General features: G+C 43.7%; 1 protein-coding gene and 1 long non-coding RNA gene across 2 annotated transcripts in view; one reads left to right on the forward strand and one right to left on the reverse strand.

Annotated features, from left to right (window-relative positions):
• The window catches only part of PRKX (protein kinase X-linked), a 136,028-nt gene extending 125,354 nt beyond the window's left edge, over window positions 1-10,674 (reverse strand). The window contains exon 1 of the mRNA XM_038387232.2: window positions 10,117-10,674. Coding sequence (XP_038243160.1) covers window positions 10,117-10,297 — 181 coding nt within the window. The 5' untranslated portion in view covers window positions 10,298-10,674. The remainder of the gene's footprint in view (window positions 1-10,116) is intronic.
• A 591-nt stretch (window positions 10,675-11,265) lies between these two features.
• Window positions 11,266-12,818, forward strand: LOC122456879. Its single transcript, XR_006276038.1, has 2 exons — window positions 11,266-11,583; window positions 12,519-12,818. It is a non-coding gene; the product is annotated as an uncharacterized LOC122456879 (long non-coding RNA).
• The last annotated feature ends 11,159 nt before the right edge of the window (window positions 12,819-23,977 follow it).

A 23,977-nucleotide genomic window follows, 5' to 3' on the forward strand; every position in this document is an offset into this window, starting at 1 on the left:
CCTGTCTCACTTGATCCCTACATGTTCTGACCTCAATTAGGTAGCTTTCCTTGCTTATCCCTCCCATCTTCCACTCCCTGTATGCTTTCTGCTTCTTCTTAATCACCTCTCTAAGATGCTTGCTCATCCAGCTTGGTCTACAACTCCTTCCTATGAATTTTTTCCCCTTTCTTGGGATACAGGCTTCCGATAGCTTCTGCAGTTTTGATTTAAAGTAATCCCAGGCCTCCTCTACCTTTAGATCCATAAGTTCTTCAGTCCAATCCACTTCCCTAACTAGTTTCCTTAATTTTTGAAAGTCAGCCCTTTTGAAATCAAAAACCCTAGTTGCAGATTTATTTTTGTTAATCCTTCCATTTAGTTTGAACTGAATTAGCTCATGATCACTTGAGCCAAGATTGTCCCCTACAACCATTTCTTCTATGAGGTCCTCGCTACTCACCAAAATTAAATCTAAAATGGCATCCCCTCTAGTCGGTTCAGCAACTACTTGATGAAGGAATCATCGCATTTCGCATATCGCATCTAGGAAAATCTGAGCCCTATTATTATTACTAGCACTGGTCCTCCAGTCTATATCTGGGAAGTTAAAGTCTCCCATGATCATGCAGTTTCCATTAGTATTTACTTTATTAAAGACATTAAAAAGGGCTTTATCCATATCCAAATTAGATCCCGGAGGTCTATAGCACACCCCAAGCACTATCGTAGGAGAGGGCTTTACTAGTTTTCTTCCCCAATGTAATTTTTGCCCAGACAGACTCTGTCTTATCCATTGCATCGCTTCTTATTTCTTTACATTCTACCTCATCATTGATATACAATGCTACTCCACCCCCTTTACCTTTGTTTCTGTCTTTCCTAAAGAGCACATACCCTTCAATACCTGTAGTCCAGTCATGACTACTATTCCACCATGTTTCTGTTATCCCTATAATATCTGGTTTCACTTCCTGCAACAGTAGCTCTAGTTCCTCCATTTTGTTACCTAGACTCCTCGCATTGGTGTATAAACATCTTAATTTTTGCTGTTTGGCCTCGCTCACATTTTGTACCTTATTAGGCACAGTCATTCTACATCCAGTATAACCTATTAGACTAGTATCCACACCGCCCTCACTCCTTATATATATTCTCCTACCCACGGCTGTATCCATTCTTACTTCATCTTCTTCCCTCTCAATGCTAAAATCTGGCATGGAAATTTTCTGGACATCTCCCATCCATCTCCCCCCCAATTCCTAGTTTAAAGCTCTCTTTATCAGTTGTGCCAGCCTCGATCCTAGAAGTCTATTTCCTTCCCTACTCAGATGAAGTCCATCCCGAGAGAACTGACCTCTGTCCGTGAATGCCTCCCAGTGGCCATACATCCCAAAGCCCTCCTTATAGCATCACTGCCTAAGCCATCTGTTGACAGTCATAATCTTGTCAGACCTTTGTTGCCCTTCTCTAGGAACAGGAAGGATCCCGCTAAAGATTACCTGAGCCTCAATTTCCTTAAGCGTCTTCCCCAGCCTAGCATAGTCTCCCTTAATACTTTCCAGCGAGAATCTAGCCGTATCATTTGTTCCCACATGAAGGATAATTAGGGGATTCTTTCCCGCTCCCTTTAGGATCCTTTTCAACCTCAGGTCTACATCCCGTATCTTAGCACCCGGAAGACAGCACACCCTTCTATTCTCAGGATCAGCTCTAGTTACAGGCCTGTCTATTCTTCTCAATAAAGAGTCCCCGATCACATAGACCTGCCTCTTCCTGGTGACAGTGCTATTCTCCAGTCTCTCCCCTGTTCCCTCTGGCTGCAAGTTCTTTCCATTCCTATTTTCCCTTACAATCCTCTTCAACCCATCCTGTATCCTCCTGGGGCTCATATTTGGTGTAGTCTCCATTGCCTCTTCCCCTTTTCCTATAGGACTAGCCTCTCTTCTCTTCTTCCTTACCCTTCCACCTTCAACAAGTACCTGCTGAGCCCCTTCTTCATTTTCCAACTCTGCAAACCTGTTCCTAAGCTCTATTTCTTCTTCACTAGCCCGTCTTTTTCTCTGCCTGGTTCTTTGAGTCACATGTTTCCACTGACCACTTTCCTCATCTAGTCTCTCCTCAAAATTCCCCAGCCCTGCTTCCATCTGTGAGTCTGAGCTTTTCCCTTTAGATACCTCATATCTTTGCTCCATCATCTGCTCAAACCCCTTCCTAAACTCAACCAGACTTTCCACCTGCATCTCTAAACCTCGGATCTTTTCCTCCATCAGCTCTATCAGACGGCATTTCATACAGAAAAAACTCTTACCGGTTCCCCCCTCCAGGATCATGTACATACCACAGCTTCCACATCCAGTCATCCTCAATGTGTCTTTCACTACAGGAGTCACTCCCACAGCTGCCTCTGTATCTGTCATCTCCTTCCCACCTAAATCCTGTTAATCTGGGAAACACAAGCCACACCAAGAAGACCACCCTCCCCCAGCAAAAGCAAACCCCAAACAAGCACCACAATCCAAACCCCCCTTGCAAACTCCCACTCAAACTCCCGTTTAGAGCTCTGTTTGCTAGCTTCTGTGCCGCTGCACGACTGGCTGGCTACCATTATAGGGCCCCTCGTCAGAAGCCCCACCCCCTAGGCAGGACTCAGCTGCTCTCTCAGCACAAAGCCCCACCCCCTAATCAGGCTCAGCTGCTCTCCCAGCACAAAACCCCTATTTCCCTGACAATGCAGGATTATTCCCTAGTAGGGCTCTTGATTAATCACAGTTAATTCATGCAATTAACTACAAAATTAATAGCGATTAATCAGTTTTAATCACACTCTTAACAGAATACCAATTGAAATATATTAAATATTTGTGGATGTTTTTCTATCTTTTCATATATATTGTATTCTGTGTAGTAATTGAAATCAAAGGGTACGTTTTTCTATTATAAATATTTGCACTGTAAAAATGATAAAGAAATAGTATTTTTCAATTCCCCTCATACAGGTACTGTGGCGCAATCTGTCATGAAAGTGCAACTTACAAATGTACATTTTTTGTTACATAACCACACTAAAAACAAAACAATGTAAAACTTCAGATCCTACAAGTCCACTCAGTGCTACTTCTTGTTCAACCAGTTGCTCAGACAAACAAGTTTGTTTATATTTGCAGGAGATAATGCTGCCCTCTTATTTACAGTATCACCAAAAAGTGAGAACAGACATTTGAATGGCACTGTTGTAGCCAGCATCGCAAGATATTTATGTGCCAGATGTGCGAAAGATTCATATGCCCCTTCATGCTTCGGCCACTATTCCAGAAGACACGCTTCCATGCTGATGATGCTTGTTAAAAAAAAAATATTAAATTTGTGACTGAATTCCCTGGGGGAGAATTGTATGTCCCCTGCTCTGTCTTACCAGCATTCTGCCATATATTTTATGTTATGGCAGTCACGGATGATGACCCAGCACATGTTGTTCATTTTAAGAACACTTTCACTGCAGATTTGACAAAATGCAAAAAGGTACCACTGAGATTTCTAAAGATAGCTACAGCACTTGATCCAAGATTTAAGAATCTGAAGTGCCTTCCAAAATCTGAGAGGGACAAGATGTGGAGCATCCTTTCAGAAGTCTTAAAAGAGCAATACTCTGATGCGGAAACTACAGAACCCAAACCACCAAAAAAGAAAATCAGCCTTCTGCTGGTGGCATCTGACTCAGAGGATGAAAATGAACATGCATCAGTCCACACTGCTTTGGACTGTTATCAAGCAGAACCCGCCATCAGCACAGATGCACATCCCCTGGAATGTTTTTTGAAGCATGAAGGGACATATGAATCATTAGAGCATCTGGCATGTAAATATCTTGCAACACCAGCTACAACAGTGCCACCAAAATGCCTGTTCTCACTTTCAGGTGACATTGTAAATAAGCAGCATGCAGCAGCATCACCTGCAAATGTAAACAAACTTGTTTGCCTGAGTGATTGGCTTAACAAGAAGTAGGACTGAGTGGACTTGCAGGCTCTAAAATTTTAGATGGTTTTATTTTTGAATGCAGGTTTTTTTGCACATAATTCTATATTTGTAAGTTCAACTTCCATAATAAACAGATTGCACTACAGTACTTGCGTTAGGTGAATTGAAAATACTATTTATTTTGTTTTTTTTACCATGCAAATACATTTAATCAAAAATAAAGTGAGCACTGTACACTTCTTATTCTGGGTTGTAATGGAAATCAATATTTTTAAAATGTAGAAAACACCCAAAAATACTTAAATAAATGATATTCTATTCTTTAACAGTGTGATGAATCGAATGATTAATCAAAATTAATTTTTTAATTACTTGCCAGCCCTCTTCCCTAGTTTATTCTTCAGTGCTTTTCCTTGCATGACTATTTGCTAGATCTCACTGCGAGGAAGTCTTCCCCAATATTCCACCTACATTTTCATCCATTCCAGGACATGGAGATTGGATTAGCCTTGCAATGATGCTCTCTAGCATAAATATTGAAGAGTAACTGTTATGGGGATTCATTTCATTTTGTTTTATATCCAGGGAACTTCCCTACCCACACCCATTTTCAAATACAGTCAAGTCCATAGCAGGAACAGGGAGGGGGTCTGAGCTTGCCACATACCAATTAACTACTTTAATAAGATTAGTAGTCAAAGGAAATTTAATATTAGGGGGCAAGACTGTACTGAATCAATACACATTTTTCTTCACCAGTTTCTCAGATTTTACAAATCTTTCTTTCCCACAAACATTTCTGTTACTCTGTCTGTATCCTGAACACCCAGTCTGTGCATGTTTTAGTCATCGTATACTCCTAGTTTGGAGGAAGAATCTTTCCTTTTGTGTCCTATTTTCTTCCTTTTGAGAAGGGAAGGGTTGTTCATTTCTCCCTTTTATTATTCACTTACCAATCCATTAAGAACAAGGACCCTCATGGAAGAAGCCCTTCTTCTGGCCATGTAGGGTTTGATTTCTCTCTCTCTCTCCATAATCTACCAATGCTGCTTCTTCAATTACCTGTGGAACAATCCCACGGTAAAGTATTGAAGGAGCAACAGAGAAACTGACACACCTGGTCATTTTCACTCAAACTGCCTCTGGGTCATAGTTGATTATTCAAGGACAGGTGTGAACTTGTGTGAGAAGGAGGAGAGAAGAGGGAGAAGGAAGAAAGAAGAGGAACAAAGGACAAAACAAGAAAAAAAAACTAAGGGCTTGTCTACACTAACGCTTTACAGCGCTGCAACTTTCCTTTTTTAGGGGTGTGAAAAAACACACCCCTGAGCGCCGCAAGTTTCAGCGCCGTAAAGTGCCAGTGTAGACAGCGTACCAGCACTGGTAGCTACTCCCTTCATGGAGGTGGGTTTTTTTTGTTTTTTTTTTTAAAAAAAAAAAAAAAAAAAAAACACTCCAGCCCCTTCCTGAGCACTGTGTCTTCTGCTATCAGAGGGGAAAACAGAAATTTTGCCATAGCAGCCCTTTAACGTTGTTAGTGCAGACATGCCCTAAGTCACTCAACTGAAATACAGATGCTTTGTCTTGAAGATGTGAGAATGCAACAATGAATTCAAGTCTCTAAAACAACATTATACAATTTTTTTTCCTTCTGAAACCTACAGAGCTAAAATGTGTTTGCAAAGTAAAAGCATGGAAGAAACCATCAACTCTCCTTGAGATTGGGTAGAACATTTCAAAACAAAAATCACTCTAAAAATGCATTATACAAAGTGATGTTATGTTTGGATTGTTGAGCAGCCAGCCAATATCATATTATTGTTTTCATTAACTATTCAAGAGAGACTTCAAAAGTTTTATTTCTTTTTTTTTTTTAAATGGCTGTTACAAGTTTTGGTTGTGGAAAAAAGCTTCCACTAGTATTAACCAAAAAAATTGTATACTTAGATACTAAATCAGAACAATAGCTGTTACTGAACAGACTATACCTATAGAAGAAATTACTAGAATTTCTAGTATAGAAGCAGAAGAATGCCTACAGTAGTAAAACAATAGATTTTGCCAGGGATTTTGTTTTGTTTGCAGTTTTATTTTGATTTTTCCCCCATGTTTCCATGCTTACACAATTAAATAAGAGTCTGGGGTTATTTATAACATGCAGTTTCATCATACCACAAAATTTTAGTTTAGAACAATTCATAGGGATGTTTGTTTAAAAGCAACTCTGTTCATTGTAACTGTTAAATATTGTGGGAAAGTTTCCATTGCTCTTAAGGTTTTACAAAAATGGTTTACAAGTTTTAAAGTTAAGCAGTGTCCCTTTATTAAAGGCTCTGAAATTCATTGCACAGTGTCAAGTTTTTTGTTTTGGTTTGTTCTTTCAATAGATATTTCCTTCTTTCATTTCATCCCTCCTCTTCCCCACCTCTCCTTACGTTCTCTTTTTTTCCCCTCTGTATCCTATTTCCTTGGCCATATGTTATACTCTTTGGAAAGAAAGAATTTCCTTCCCCCATCCCTCCAGGAATGAAGCAATCACTCCTTTCCCTTCATTCTATTGTCTTATTCTACCTCTTTATCTGACTTTTTCATCCCTTTGTTAAGGCTTGGAAAAATCTGGATATACTATAGAAATGACAACACAAAAAAAGCTAGACAGCACCACTGCAGAGGTTCAAGGAACAATCCCCAAGCAACTTCAGCTGTTGGGAAAAGGAGAAGATGCTGCAATTCCTCCCAGATTGATTTCTCTACATTCTCCTTAGGAGCTTCAGCGTTTATATCAAACAATGATTCATTAGTGTTAAAAAAGGATGAGGAAGGATGATCCAGCAATTAGCGCACGAGTCTAGGACTTGGAAAACTGGGGTTCAGGTCCTTGCTATGTCACATACTTTCTATGTCACTGTTTAGTTTCCCCATCCATAAATGGGGATAACTACTTTACCTCATGGGAGACAAACACATTAAAGAATGTGAGGTGCTCAAATAGCCACTGAAATGGCCCCCATTATTGTAGTAAGACAGTCCAAAGAACCCCAGATGCTCTTATCTCTTCCCCTTTCTTCCTTTCCCATACACATACCCCAACAAAGTCAGAACTTCCTGACCTGCAACTTCCTGGCTCTCCTCCCACACAAATGACTCCCATGTTCGCCTCTGATACCAGGCATTGCTTTCAATAATATCAGCAGTCTAAAACTGACAATTCTTGACACAATTTTACCGAGGTTCTAAATTGCAGTGGTGAAATTAACCCTAGTATTGTTAATTTCATGTTGATGATGGGGGGGGGGGAGGGAGCAGAGGTAGGACTTAAAACTATCTAGTTAAAGCAGTGTAAAAGACTGTATGGATACACAAAACAATATGAACCGGGATTATATTGCTTTAACAATGTAAGGAACAGGTTTAAACTAAACACCCATGATCTTCTGCAATAGTTTAACAAAATCAGTTTTAAAACCAATTTAAATCACCTCAACTTCCATTTTTAAACAAGGCCCTAGGGGTCTTTACACCAACAGATTTGTACACTCTTCTCTCCTTCCTCTCAAGTTTTGTAGTTTCTGCTGTAGCACTTCAGTGAAGAAGTTACTATGCCAACAGCAGAGTTTCTTCCATTAGTGTAGTTAATCCACCTCCACAAGAGGCAGTGTAGCTACGCTGACCGCAGAAGTCCTCCCGTCAACACAGTACAGTCTACATCGGGGGTTAAGTCAGTATAACTGTCACTCAGGAGTGTGGATTTTTCACACCTCTGAGCAACATATTACACTGATGTAAATTTATAGCATAGATTTGGCCACAGATAAGAGTTAGCAAACTGGCTATGAATATCCAAGCAACAGCAAAAGGAGGGCAACAGGAAAAAGATAGAAGTGCATTGTCAGTGCATTGCTAAACAGTAGGCTGCTGCTCCTACACTCTTCTCCCCTCCCCACCCCCTTCCTGAGCACTGTGTCTTCTGCTATCAGAAGGTAAATAGAAATTTTTGAAGGCAACCCCCTCCCTTCAGACCTCCATTCCATCAGCATTCTTTACAGAATCCCAACTTTCCATTTTCTTAAGTGTTCAGAATCACCTTATAAAAGTCTCTGAAAAGATATGTTTAGAAATAATTCCTGTGCCATTTTTTGTTTTCCTTGTTATTTCTAGGGATATTTGCATGACAATTATATCTTAAGAGTTAGCCTTTTCCTGCAGTTTGTGCTCCACCTGGGGGCATAATCCTCTGTGATGACAAGTGTTTCCACAGCAACTAGTTGTGATGTCACAAATGAGATTAATCACTTCCAAGAGAGTGCAGCAGGTTTTTTTATGCAAATATATCTCTATTAATAAGACTTGTTCACAATTCAACTTTTAAATATTAAAGAAAGCAATACATTTTAAGATTGGCTAGCACGGCTCATATCAACTATAAAAGTCTTAAGCCATTCTACCACCATTTTTAAAGAACCATGTTTAAACCACAATGTTGATTAAAAATAGTTTTAAACCTCAAGTGAGCTTTGGCTGAACACCATTTATTTCTATCCAGAATAGGGGTTCGCAGCATTTGCTAGAGAGTAAGTCCATCCAACAAATCAGACTTTTTGGCATTCTGTTGGCAAGTATAAATAAAGGTTTGGTATGGCTGCATACACAACCATCTGAACCTAGTACAAGAACATACAGATTTACACATGCACACACTCTGGGAGTACTGATATTAGACTAGAGGCAAATACCATTCAAGTTACTGTAGATGTATATGGAGTGTCAAATGTTGAAATAAATGCTACTATTTAACACACACTGGAATGGAGGTTCTCATAAAAATGGAGATCTAGATAAGGTGTGCTAGAAATCAAAAGATGCTACTTTACCTTCTTCCACAATTCCCTTCAGCCCAAAGCTTTTTTGCACTAGTTACCAAAGAGGGCAGTGTGGGTTTAGGTTGTGAAATATATTTAACTGGGTGTCAGTTAACCTGCCTTCCTCAGTGGCCCACAAACTGCATTTGAAACTATTAATTTGTATTTTAACATGTTTCAGAGTCGCAGCTGTGTTAGTCTGTATTCATATAAAGAAAAGGAGTACTTGTGGCACCTCAGACTAACAAATTTATTAGAGCATAAGCTTTCGTGAGCTACAACTCACTTCATTGGATGATTTTGGATAATGGGCTAAGGCTAAGCCATATAAAACAGTATTACAAAAAGAATGTGCAGTGTGCCATTGAACACCGGATTGTCCCATCCCCACACACAAGCCCAAAATCATGTTATTGACTAGTTCAGTTGTGACTCACACATGATTATGCAGCCAGCAATATCCAGCTCATCTCACTTCTGTTTTTAAACCATGCCCAAAACCCTGTCCAGTCTGAACATAGTTTGTATCCACACAACCGTGATGCGTACTGAGCTAAGCTGGAGAGGGTGTAGTGGAGTAGGAATGCTGCACTCTTCAGGTTAGGACAAACTGAAAAAAACATCCACAGTAATGCACCAATTCATGCTAACTATAACTTTAATTCAAAAAAAAAAAATGGTTCTAGTGAAAACTGCTTTCAAAGGTGGCTGAAGTTCAAAGCAATATACTGTTCTGAGATGAACGGCTTGTGGTCTTGTCTAGTTAAAAAAAAAAAAAAAGACAAGGCTTAACTCTATGCTTAAGATAGACACCGAGCAACATACTGGTTATAGGCACATAAAATATCGCAACTTCCCACAGCGTCAGTAGGTTTTTCAGTGGGTGGCACCTGCCAGCCATTACACTGACATTTACAGAGCTCAACTCTGCTGTGTCAGACGCGGCACCTCCAGCGCTCAGGAAATACCCGGCAGGCACTGAAGTCTTCAGAAAGCCACGGGAGAGGAGCCGGGCACGGAAGATGCCCCCCGGGGACCAGCCAGGGAGATGGGACTGGGCGGAGGGGAGGGCACAGGAAAGGAGCGGGCCGGAGCTCTGGCTTTGGGGAAAGGGCAAAGCGGTGCCACTGGCGGCTGCGGAGCCAACAGCTGGTGCCCGGGGCGCGCCAAGCGGCACGGCCGGAGCCCAGCGCCCGCAGCCCGGGCTAGCGGGCGGGTACCTGGGCAGAGGGACGCGGCTCCTTTGTTCGCCCCGAGGGCGCAGGGGCTGCGTCCCAGCCCCCCCCCCCCCACTCACCCACAGTCGCCAGGGTCTCCAGATCCTCCAGCTTGCCGGCGTGGGGCTCGGGCGGCGCCGGGGAGCCGGAGCCCGCGGGGCTGGAGGAAGGAGCGGGCTGGGGCTCGCCCGTCCCCGCCGCCTCGCAGCCGCCGGCGCTTTTCGCTCCCACTTTGGCCTTCACGGCGCTGAGCGTCTCCATGGGGTCGGGGGGGGGGAGGGGCGCGAAGTCCGCGTCTCCGGAGCCGGCGCGGCCGCTCCCCCTTCAGCAGCCGCAGCGGCGGGGGCGGCCGCCCCGCCGGGCCAGATCCTGGTTCAGCCTCTCAGCGGCTGCCGGGCTGCCCAGCATCGCGCCCCAGCCGCCGCCGCCGCCGCCGCCTTCCTGCCCCGCACCACAAGCGGCCGCCCCGGCGGCTCGCCCTGCCCTGCTGCCCGCGCCGCCTCTCCCGCCGCCTGGAGCCGCCGCGCAGACAATGGGCGGGCGAGGCGGGCGCGGAGCCGCACGCGGGGCGGGAGGAGGCGGGGCGAGGTTGGGTTTCCTGCAGCTGCGGCGCACACAGGCCGGGCGGGCGGGCGGGCGGGAGGCGCCCGAGCGTGGTCTCGGCTCGTCCCCGCCGCCCTGCCCCCCCCCCCGGGGGGAGGCGGGATAAGGCGCCCTCGCTGCGCTTCCCCCCGCATGGGGGCGGCAGCGGCGGGCGGGTGCTTTCAAAATCCAGATGCCCGCCCCGCCCACGCGTTTCACACCGTGGCTCTTCCTCCCCGCCGGCGAGCCCCACTCCCGGGGACACCTGGGGCTGCCGCTCAGCCTCTCGCCTCCCCCCGCCGCCGGGTAAACCGGGCAGGACTGGGCCGGTTCGGGGGGCTCCCCCTGCGGCGCCTCGGCTGCGAGGTGGCGTCCTCAGCCCCGCGCGCTCCCCGGCTTCCACCCCGCCTCCAGCCCACAGAAGTGTCTGGGAAGAGAAAAAGTTCTGATCGTGTAAAAGCGTGGCAAGGCGGGAAAGAGCCGGAGAGCTTCAAATCTGGCCCTCTTCATCGGATGCATCCGATGAAGCGAGCTGTAGCTCACGAAAGCTTATGCTCTAATAAATTTGTTAGTCTCTAAGGTGCCACAAGTCCTCCTTTTTCTTTTTGCGAATACAGACTAACAGGGCTGCTACTCTGAAATCTGGCCCTGTCACTCCAGTAGCAGTGCCTGCCATAGACGGCACCAAGAAGGATCGCTCTCATATCTGCCACATTGGGACAGCAATCGGTCCTGCTATCCCCGCTTTCTTTGCTTCGCAAGTTTGCATATGGTGTTAAACGATTGCTACTCTGAAACCTGAATAGTGTTCAGTGGCAGACGTATTTAACCCTTGACATGCTTTACGTAGGCAGGGGGTGGGGGAGGTATTGCAATAAATGTCCTCACAGATGGACTGGAAAGGGCCTTCACTTCTCTGGATGGCACAGAGTTAAAATGTTTGCCTGCAGTGGGTCCTACCAAAGGTACAAACATTTCCTGTTACAATTGGGTTAAAGCATTATGAAAAATTAACATACTCATCCACGTTCGAAGACACTATAATGTATGTATGTATAAACCAGCTATAATAGTACTTGAATTGGATGCAGGTGGCTACACAAGGTGTAAGGCAAAGGCAGTGAAGAATTAGGCTCATTGCCTTTCTGTAGGGGTAGACCTCAACATTGATGCAAAAATGGTTACTAATTATAATAAAAGCAACTTTAGGTTATTACAAACTTTTCTGCATGTTTGCTGAATTTATGTTGTTATTTTTATAGACGTGATGCTGCTTATTAATGTAATAAGCCACTTCCTTATACAAATATTGATATTAATTGGTAATTAATTAGCTACCTGCCAATGCTTAAGCAACTTCTTACTATAAAAAGAACTTCTACAACGATTAGTGGGGTGGGGATACAATATCTTCTTTGATGACCATTTAAGTTTAAAGACTCTCTTAAACAATAATTTGATTTAAAAAGATCATTTTGAAAGCTCAAAAACCTTTGCACGGGAAATAGGCAAGTCTAAACTCATTTAAAAAAGAATTTCAGCTCGTATTAAACCCAGTAGAACTAAAGGGATCTCAAAATGAACTGAATAAAAAAGAGTTAAAAATCTAACTTTAAATATGTCCTGAAAAATTCCCACCACACACAAAGTCATTTACAACTCTGCTACATATGTATTACCAGACAGCATCTTCAGCTCATGAATATGCAATCAAGACCTTCCCATGAAGGTGATGAGGTAATCAAAAATTAACAGCAGTTAATATGTGAGCCCAGTCTTCCACCCTCAGTGAGACTAGAGAAAGAGAACAATATAAAACTCTGAATTGAGAGACCAATAGAACAGCACTTTCATCTCAGTACACTCTTCTCAACTTAGCCTGTTCATCTCATTTCTACAGGTAAGCAAAATAGCAACAAGGCAACTAAATAAAGAAGGTGACAACACAGCATAAAGATGAAGCAACCACCCAGCCCAGTGCTGTTTCTATGAAGTGATGACATCACCAAAACTTCTGAGATGCAGTTTGCAAAACCACTGCCAAGGGTTTAGATGTATTTTTTTCTTGAAGTGATTTTAATGGAATATTGAAATGCCATTGTAATTTAAGATATTAAGAGTTTCTCCTGTTTAAACACTAGACTGTACTCCTGGAAAGGAGAAATAAGTGAATCTTGGTAAACAAAGAGAAATAACATTTGATTTGAGTTTAAGATTCTTAATATTAATTAGTTGACTCCTCAAATGGCTTTAAAATACATCCAGTACTCACACATCTGTCACTAACTGACTGATCCCAGGCAAGCACACATAAGCCACAAGACCCCAAAAACAGTGAGTAGCCACAGGGGCAGGGTAAATCAATGTTGCTGTACACTGGGCATGTGGCTCTTGGGGAGAGCTAGCACGGTAGGATAGGCCCCACACCATTCCTGTCCCCACACTTTCCACAGGAGGTGATCATTATGGAAGATATCTCACTGCTGAGGGTGAGCAGATAATCAAGGGAGGGTCTTCTCCAAGCCTGCGGCTTCTGCCCTGGCACCTATGCAGCTAGCCTGTGTTGCAGCAATGGTTTCCCTCTGCCCTGCCCCCGTGACGGCACAGTGGCGTGGAAAAGTTACCGTTAATGGGACAAGAAACAAAGCAGCTCTGCCAAGGAACCTGCGGGAGTGAATTGTCCAGTATATCCACAAAAGTTTCCTGGAGATTTCTGAGGGAGATTCCCAAGAAGTGAGGGAGTGTATCAACAGCCTATTCCGCCGCTCAAGCTAGGCATGTGGTGGGAGACACACCTGCTTTCTGCAACCCTCCTGCCCCCAACAACTGGCTTCAGCAATTCCCAAAATCAGATCCACTTACCAGGGGGCCTCCTCTCCTGTTTGCACTTCACCAAGATCCGACTGCTGTGACTGGCTAGGCTCCTCCAGGGTAGAAAAGAGCTCCTGACTGCATGTCTTTCTGGCCTCCAAGTCATCCTCTGCCTCTGGTTCCCCCTCCCCCTCTTCATCCAAGATTGCCTCCTCCGGGCTCTTGACTGACACATGAGCCAACAAAGTATCCACAGGGGCTTACGCAGTGGAGGTGGGTATCACCAGTATCACCTCCAGCTCTTTGTAGAACTGGCAGCTCATGGGCGCAGCACCAGAGAGGTGGTTTGTCTCCCATGCCTTGTGGTAGGCGTTCCGCAGCTCCTTCACTTTGACCCTGCACTGCAATGTGTCCCAGTCATGGTCCCTTTCTATCGTGCATCTAGAAATCTGTCCATAGGAATCATAATTCCGATAGTTGGAGCACAGTTGTGAATGTACTGCCTCCTCTCCCCAAATGCAGCTCAGCATTGCTCCAAGCTGGGGATCGCCTGATGTGTGGAGTAGGCATGGCCACATGGAAAGATGCACTGAGACCACTGCATGCATCACCGAACAAACAGGAAGGGGACTTTCAAATTTTCAAAGGAATATATGGGGAGGGGCTGATGGTTGGTCACCTGAGGACAGGGCAGTAGATTCAAACCAAAGGCCAGAGAGGTGAGAACAGGCATTGTGAGACATCTCCTGGAGGCCAATCACAGCGCTGTAATCACCACAGTGTCTACACTGGCACCGTAGTGCTGTAGCCCCGGTGCAGAAAGCTCTATGCCTCTCGTCGGGGTGGGTTTTTTTAGAATGCTGCATCTGAGCAGTTTCTGCGCACTAAGGCACTTGGCCGTGTGTACACCTTGGGAGTTACTGCGCTCAAAGCTGCTTTACTGCACATAAACTTGCCAGTGTAGACGGGGCCTTACTCTTCAGGGCAGGATCTGTCACCATATTATGTCCTTTAATATAGCCTTTTGGCCAGAACTTGCTCCATTGTAGTCTTTCAGCTGCCCCCAGTAAACTGCTTGCTTTCACCTTTTGCAGCTTACCCTTCCCTGGCGTGTGTCCCATAATCATGGCTCTTCTAGCAAGGATAGATGTCTTACGTTTTCACTTTTACCTTGCAGGTCCCTACAAGTAACATTTTTATCTCTCCTTGGAGACAGAAGACTTATCTGGTTGGAAAGATTCATCTAACAAATTGCTTAGCAAAACAAGCATTTTTGTGGGTTTTTTGTTTGTTTTTAAAGTATAGAGAAAAATAGATTAAGGAAAAGTTAAAAATTCCTTCAACACATGTTAAGTTTTACATTTCCTAAATGCTACCTAGTAGTAGGCTATTTTCAGTTTCAGTTCCACACACACATGAATACAGTAAACTAACATTCCAAGTAAAGCTCCCTTTGTGACCCATCTGGTCCCAGCTTATTCATGCTGTTTCCCTAACTTGCTTCTCTTGTGTGTGTTTCTCTGTCTGTCTCTCTCTTCAGTGAGCCAAACTTCTTGCTGGTTCAGTGAATCTTCAGATGATAAATCATTAACCTATTTTCTAATCCTTCTTTGTCTCAGGAGACTTCCTGTTAGGTAAGTACCTCCTATCTCCAATCCAGTTTTAACTTGATCTAGGAGAGTCCAGGCTACTCCTCAGGTGCAATGGTATAGAAGATTATTGCTCCATTGTTTTGGTGGATGGGTCTCTCTGGCAGGTGGGGAGAACGTCTTCCACTGTCCACTCCTATGACATATGGATTTCTTACAAGGAAAAGAGTTTGTTTTACTCACACAACTTGCCTCGGTATGAGTATCCTTACAAAAAACATAAAACTAATAAACAATGCCATAGCTTCACCTTTTCTCACAGTGCCTGACAATGTGGCCCTACGCTCAGTTGGAATTCCTAGGCACTACAATAATTAATAAATACCACTTATATTATTTTTATGGGTTTTTTTAAGAAAACATGTGACTGGGCAAGTTGGGTGAGGTAAACAAACTTTTTTTCTTGTAAGAAATCCACCTGACATAGAAGTGAAGGAATATGTTCCATCCGCCTGCCAGAAAGTACCCATTTGCTATGGAAATATGATAGTTACTATGGTGAACAGCCATTTAGATTATGCAAATTGATCTATACATTTCTAAGACATCCATCATCAACCTAGTATTAAAACATGATGATGTGTAAAATTTTTCAAAAGTACTTACATGGCTTAGGAACCTCCGGGCATGTCTGCATATTGGGGGGATAATGTGCATGACAGGTGTCTGATTTCTAAACTGCACTAAGTGCTGCACATTGATTCATTGGTCCATGTAGACCTTGCTGGTGTGAATTAATAGCTCCCTAACACTCATTAATGTAATGCTGTTTGAAACACCACTATGTTAAAGCTAGGGTGACCAGATGTCCTGATTTTATAGGGGCAGTCCCAATAGTCAGGGCTTTTACTTATATAGGTGCCTATTCCCCTCCACCCTGTCCTGATTTTTCACATTTTCTATCTGGTCACCCTAGTTAAAGCACACTAGGGAACTTTTTGTACATACCTGCAAGGTCTACATGGACTAATGAATGTACAACTCATAAATGCAGTTTAGAAATCAGTCAGCCATTCTTCACATTACCCCCAACATGTAGACATACCCTAAAAATCATTGGGAGTCTAATGGCTCCTAAGTGCCTAGGTCACTTTTGAAAATGGGATTTAGACTCCTAAATCACATAAGCACTCTTGGAAAAAAAATTACCCAGTCTCTGAATTTTCTACATGGGGAAGTTGTTCCAGAATAAGGTAGGCTACAAATTTAAAGCACAATAGCTATTCTGTAATAACTCTGCAGTGTACACTTATTCTGAAATAAGAATAGCCACTGGGAGAACTATTGCAGAATAGCTATTCCAGTCAGTCTCCTTGTGTTGATGAGCTTTAATGAATGAAAAATATTTTTAAAATAATGAAAAATAATAGGATGAAACCAGATACCAGGAAGAGATCAGGGTGTGGTCACCTAAGAGAAGAACTAATAAACAAATTTTTTAAATAAAAATAAAGTCATGGGAATAATAGTACTACTAAACTTTACTGCCCAGTCACCTTGATTTTGTATTCTTTCCATCAAATACATGTTGCATATTGTATGATTAGTTTGCATTCTAATAGGGACCTAGAATGTGGGCCTGATTCTCCACTGCCTTGCACTTTGTGTAGTCATTTACTTTTGTGCAAAGAGTTTGTAAGATGTTACCAGTATGATCTGGAGAAATGACTACACCAGGCAGTTGAGAATCAAGTCCAGGTCCTCTTACTCTCTGAAAAGTGTTTAGTACACTTCAGTTACTGTATAAAAAATAAATGCTATTGTTTAACAATGGTCTGATATTTTTTTGCCATGAAAATTTATCTTCTGAAGAAGGAAACCAAACAAAGGGAACAGCTGCTACAGAAGACATTGAGGGAGCCCCACCCACTATAACCAATAGCCTGGTGGTTAGGGCACTTACTGAACCCCTTACTGGGGATTCAAGTTCAGATCTCCCACACCCCAGATGAGTTCCTTAACTACTGGGCTATTATGTGTAAGGGGGCCACTACTCCTTCCTTCTTGTATGTTTGAATGCTCTCCTTGTGAATTTAGTCTAAAATCTCAATGTTTTGTTTTGATAAAGGTGAGATGGTACTTTTTGACATTTGAGATCTTTTTTTGTTTCGACCAAAACAATTCACCATAATTGACACAAATTTATTAAAATATTTGAGTTGACCCAAATCCGCATATTTTGGTGAAAAAAATTTGCAATCTATCTATGGAGATACAATTTTCTCTCCGCAATACACAGAAACTGTAGAACAGCTGGGAAAAACAATGAAAGAAAATAGTGTCAGTGGCAAAACTCCCTTTGAATTCAGCCATGCTGGACCAGGACTCTCCTGTAACCTTCAGGGGTGATATCCATGTCTACTTTCCAAGCCCAAATAGTCAGGCTCTGTGCAGGTGAATAATGGAGGTGAAATGAAAGCCAAGCACAGCGCCTTTGACCTTTATTCTATTTTGTAAAACTGGGACTTCTCATCTGAGACAGGACTACTTGAATAATAGGTTGTAGTTTCAAGCTCTGGGAACATACTGTCTCCCTCCCTTGCTCTTTACATAATACAAACACACTAAACTTGTCAAAAACTCTCAACCACTTCCTGAGATTTTTCTTTATTTTAACAACAATAAAAACCTAATTTTGAGCAGGCTGTTTATAAGGGGTTTCACTTATTTATTTCTTTGTTTGAACTACTGTCTCAACTCCTAGCTCCTTAGAGTGCATTGCAAACCTTAGTATCCTTCTGTATTGAAGCTAGTGAGACCTACTTGGTCTTGCTGCTTGGCTGAGTCAGCAGGAAAGTATTGTATCTCCCTGTAGTGTCCCAGAACTTGACATCCTGTCACAATCCCCATTTTTTTCCACTTAGGATACAGTACTGTTATTAACTGAGTAGTAAGACTAGTACTGCTGGATTTAAAATTGTGTTTATATTTTTTGAAAGCAACAAAGTTCATAAGCAGAAGAAAACATCTCAGTAATTTAAAACATGAAGAATAAGACTTATTTACTAGTTCATTTTTTTTTTATATAGCAGTAGACTCAATGAAATGCAACCATGCCATTCAGGAGTTAGGAAAATTAGTTACACCTTGTTATTCTCTTCTTTGATGGATAATGTCACAGAATTCACACACCTGGCTCTCAGACCTCCAGCACAAGACTGGCTTCAATTCCCAAAGATAAAGAGCTTTGAAAGGCTGTGCCTCCCACATTTACCCTCACCTCCTTCACCTACTCCAGCAAGGAGAACATTCTAAACCTGCCACATAAGTGCCATAAACTTCTAGTGCCTCCAACAGTCAGGGGTTTTGGTGGTTGTTTTTTCAGGAGAATTTTTAAGCAAAAGGCTGAAGTATTAGCTAATGGTAAAATACTCCCCTCGCTCTGGAGCTATGGTATAAAACAAACACATTTATGCAGACATACTAAAATATATATACACACAGAGCCTCAGGAATGAAACAGCAAATTGAGTGGAAAGGGGTGGGTGGGTAAATGAGAATCCTGTGAGATCAGATCTTCAAAGAACCAGAATTACAAGGTAAGAAATTTTCCCTTCCTAAAGATATCATCATCACAGGACTCTCACTCTTTGAGAGTCATCAGCTACAGAGATGCCCCCAAGTAAGACAAAGAACAATCTACACTGCAGTAGGTAGCAACTGACAAATTCCTACTCCCCCACCCCCCCCCAAAAAAGCAGAAGACGTATAAAAAGAATTGGACCCAAGCCAAGCTTTTTCCTTCCAATGACTGTGAGGCATAAACAAGGTCTCTTGAGGATAAATCCTCATGCACCCTCTTCAAAGTGCAGGCTTGCACTATCAAATCCCATTCCCCAGAGTAAGGGATATCACTAACCAGAGTCTAGAGGCAAGAAACCCTTTTTTCCTTAGAGGGAAAATTCAGGACAAATAAAGAAGAAATCATCTCCCAAATCTGGCTAGCTATGGTCACACTAGAAACAGCCAGAGGGATCTCCGTAATCATCAAGTGACAAAAACTGACTGTCAAGGGCACCAGAGGATGTACCACCACATAGCAGGACTGGAATGTTCCACCTGCTGATGTACAGAGACTGCAGCTTTGGGAGTTTTTGGCCAGACTCAGCCTGCAAGCTTTAAACCCAAAAGTAAGGATTGTGTGATGGCGTCTTTCACAATTCACGGCAGCTGCACCTGTACTTGTATTCCCCCTCCATTTTCGATCAAGGGCACCCACTATAGGCTCCTGGCTCCTCATCTGTCACCTCTCTAAGGCAGAGACCCACATCTCGCTCCCTCCTGACTGCACAGTTGCCTGCCTTTATTGCCTAAGCATGCCTGCATCTGTGCTTTGCTTTCTCCTCAGAGGGTACAAATACTGTAATTGCCCTTTTGAATGTTTATTTCTAAAGTGAAAGCATTACAGAGGAAACATTACAAACAATAAGAGAACCTCCATGCCTGCAAATAAGCTTACCCTAAATCACTCCCAACTCCAACAAGAATTCTGGCAGGTGATCAGTCCTTCAGACCCAACAAAGGGATTTTTTTTTGGCTACAAGTTCATAACAGCTGTTAACTCAGAACAAGCATGCCATTGAATCTGCGAATCCTGTTTTTTGCAGCTAGGGGCTTTGATCTTCAGGTAAATCAGCAGACTATGGGTTTGTCCTCCAGGTGTAGTTTTAAAAGATTAGGTCCAGAGTTGGGAATTTACATTCACCTCCTGTCAAGGTTCCTTCCCCACTCTGAACTCTAGGATCAGATGTGGGGACCTGCATGAAAACCTCCTAAGCTTACTTTTACCAGCTTAGGTTAAAACTTCCCCAAGGTACAAACTATTTTACCTTTTGCCCTTGGACTTTCGCTGCCACCACCAAACGTCTAACCGGGCTTATTATTGGGAAAGAGTCGTTTGGAAACGACTTTCCCCCCAAAATCCTCACCAAAACCTTGCACCCCCCTTTCTGCGGAAGGTTTGATAAAAATCCTCACCAATTTGCATAAGTGACCACAGACCCAAACCCTTGGATCTTAAGAACAATGAAAAAAAATTCAGTTTCTTACAAGAAGAATTTTAATAGAAGAAAAAGTAAAAAGAATCACCTCTGTAAAATCTGGATGGTAAATACCTTACAGGGTAAGTATATTCAAAACATAGAGAATCCCTCTAGGCAAAACCTTAAGTTACAAAAAGACAGGAATATCCATTCCATTCAGCACAGCTTATTTTCTCAGCCATTTAAAGAAATCATAATCTAACGCATATCTAGCTAGATTACTTACTAAATTCTAAGACTCCATTCCTGTTCTGTCCCTGGCAAAAGCATCACCCAGACAGACTCAGACCCTTTGTTTCTCCCCCTCCAGCTTTGAAAGTATCTTGTCTCCTCATTGGTCATTGCGGTCAGGTGCCAGCGCGGTTATCCTAGCTTCTTAACCCTTTACAGGTGAAAGGGTTTTTTCCTCTGACCAGGAGGGATTTTAAAGGTGTTTACCCTTCTCTTTATTTTTATGACACGCCCCCCCCATCACAGATAGGGTGAAATGCTGGAAAACAGAAAAAATAGAGTTAATAAGACACATGCATCTCTAAATATACTACCAAGTATATAAAGATTAACAATATTTTCCACATCTCAAGCATTATTTTAACCAGTTGATTCTGGGAAGCTTTCATGGGAGAGTGCATCAGCCACTTTGTTAGAAGCTCCTGAGATGTGTTGGATGTCGAAATCAAAATCTTGGAGAGCTAAACTCCACCGAATAAGTTTTTTGTTATTTCCCATGGTGGTATGAAGCCACTATAGCACAGCATGGTTGGTTTGCAGGTGGAAACGCCATCCCCAAAAATATGGGCGTAGCTTTTCCAGAGCATAGACAATAGCGGAACATTCTTTTTCAGTAACTGACCAGTTGCTTTCCCTCTCAGACAGCTTCTTGGTGAGAAACACTACAGGGTGGAATCCTTGATCCGGTCCTTCCTGCATTGAAACTGCTCCAACACCATGCTCGGACTCATCGGTGGTTGTCAAAGTATGGGGCCCTTAGTACAGGGTCAGACATGAGTGTTGCTTTAAGCTGGTTAAAGGCCTTCTGACACTCTTCAGTCCACTGAACGGCATTTGGCTGTTTCTTTTTGGTTAGGTCTGTCAGTGGGGCGGTGATTTGGCTGTATTGCAGTACAAATCGTCTGTAATAACCGGCCAAGCCTAAGAAGGATTGAACCTGTTTCTTTGACCTTGGGACAGGCCACTTTTGGATAGCATCCACTTTGGCCTATAGGGGGTTGATAGTTCCTTGACACCCCTGGTGTCCAAGATAAGTCACTCTGTTTAGGCCTATTTGACACTTCTTAGCCTTAAGAGTTAGTCCTGCCTCCCTTATGTGCTCGAAGACTTTTTGTAGATGTTCCAGGTGTTCTGTCCATGAATCTGAAAATATGGCCACATCATCAAGGTAGGTGACTGCATATTCTCCTAATCCCAATAGGAGACCATCTACAAGTCTTTTGGTGGGTACATTCTGCAGCCCGAAAGGGAGTACATTAAATTCATACAGCCCGACATGTGTGGTGAAGGCTGATCTTTCCTTGGTACCTGCCAGTACCCCTTGGTTAAGTCCAAGGTAGAGATGAACTGGGCCCGTCCCAGTTTCTCTAATAGTTCATCTGTCCGTGGCATTGGATAGTTGTCTGGGCGAGTTACAGCATTTAGCTTACAGTAGTCCACGCAAAAACGTATCTCCCCATCTGGTTTGGGAACTAGAACCACTGGAGATGCCCATGCACTGCCAGAGGGGCGGATTACACCCATCTGTAATATATCCTGGATCTCCCATTCTATAGCAGTTTTAGCTTGAGGAGACACCCACTAAGGTTGGACTTTAATTGGGTGAGCAACACCTGTGTCAATGGAGTGGTATGCCCGTTCAGTCAGTCCTGGGGTAGCTGAGAACGTCGGTGCGTAGCTAGTGCACAGCTCCTTGATCTGCTGTCGCTGCATACGCCCAAGGGTCATGGAGAGGTTCACCTCTTCCACGCCACCAGCACTTTTCCCTTCATAGTAGACACCTTCAGGCCACTCAGCGTCATCTCCTCCCTGGGCTGTAAACTGACAAACCTTTAATTCTCTGGAATAAAAGGGCTTTAGAGAATTAATATGGTATACCTTAGGCTTTCGGTTGGAGGTGGGGAATGCTATGAGATAATTAACAGCTCCCAGGCACTCCTGGACCGTGAATGGCCCTTCCCACGATGCTTCCATTTTATGGGACTGGAGTGCCTTTAAGACCATGACCTGGTCCCCTACTTTGAAGGAACGCTCTCTGGCATGTTTATCATACCAGGCTTTTTGCTCTTTTTGAGCATCCTGTAGGTTTTCTTTAGCAAGGTCTAGAGAAGTTCGGAGGGTGTTTTGTAGGTTGGTTACAAAGTCCAGAAAGTTAGTCCTGGAGAAGGTGTATATCCCTCCCATTGCTGCTTCACCAACTGTAATGGCCCCTTAACCTTGTGGCCATATGCAAGTTCAAATGGTGAAAACCCTAAACTGGGAAGTGGTACAGCTCTGTAGGCAAAGAGCAACTGCTACAATACTAGGTTCCAATCACTGGAGTGCTCATTTACGAATTTACGTATCATGGCCCCCAAAGTTCTATTAAACTTCTCCGCCATGCCATTTGTTTGATGCTGGTAAGGAGTGGCAACCAAGTGATTTACCCCATGAGCTTCCCAAAGGCTTTCCATAGTTCCCTGCCAGGAAATTAGTTCCTGCATCTGTGAGGATGTCGGAGGGCCAACCTACCCTGGCGAAAATGTCTGCTAGTGCCTGGCATACACTTTTAGCCCTGGTGTTGCTTAGAGCTAATGCTTCCGGCCATGTGGTGGCAAAATCCATGAAAGTCAGTATGTACTGCTTTCCTCTGGGTGTCTTTTTCGGAAAAGGATCCAGAATATTCACAGCTACTCACTGAAATGGAACTTCAATGATGGCGAGTGGCTGGAGAGGGGCTTTGACCTGGTCTTGGGGTTTTCCCACTTTTTGGCATACCTCACAAGACCGGACATAGGTAGAAACATTCTTGCCCATTCCCTCCCGGTGGAATGACCTCCCCAACCGGTCTTTGGTCCTGTTCACCCCAGCATGGCCACTAGGATGATCACGGGCTAAGCTCAGGAGCTTGACCCGGTACTTAGTTGGAACTACCAACTGTCTCTGAGGATGCCAGTCTTCCTGGTGTCCACCAGAAAGAGTTTCCTTGTATAAAAGTCCTCTTTCTATAACAAACCTGGATCGATTAGAAGAGCTGAGATGCAGTGGGTTGCTCGGTGCCGCCGTCCAAGCTCTCTGGAGGCTTTCATCTGCTTCCTGTTCGGTCTGGAACTGTTCCCTTGATGCTGGTGACATCAGTTCCTCATTGGATTGTGGACCTATGCTTGGTCCCTCTGGAAGCGATGTAGGGGATGGGGGCTGTTTCCGTTGACTGTGAACCGCTCTCCACTGGTGCACTATGTTGGGGTTCAGGCTCCGGCTGAGCCTCTTGTGTAGGGTTATGGGCTGCTGCTGGTTCAGGTTTGGTGGGGCCCTCTGGTGTTGGGGTTACAAGTACTGGATTCAGTGCTGGCAATGGGTCTGGTGCTGGTTGTTCCGCCGGTTCCGGTTCCGGGATTGGCTCTGTCTGGGTCATTAGGACTGGATTCACTACTGCTGTTGCAGACATTGGCCTGGGGTCCGGGTCCATCACCTCTGACCGGGTCCGGGTAGAAGTTTCCGGAACAGAGCTAGGCGTGATGGCTTGTTTAGCCTGGCTGCGGGTGACCATTCCCACACTCTTGGCTCGCTTCACATGATTGGCCAAGTCTTCCCCCAACAGCATGGGGATGGGATAATCATCATAGACTGCAAAAGTCCACGTTCCT

This window comes from Dermochelys coriacea, chromosome 1 (assembly GCF_009764565.3).
Source record: "Dermochelys coriacea isolate rDerCor1 chromosome 1, rDerCor1.pri.v4, whole genome shotgun sequence".
NCBI classification, from domain to species: Eukaryota; Metazoa; Chordata; order Testudines; family Dermochelyidae; genus Dermochelys; species Dermochelys coriacea.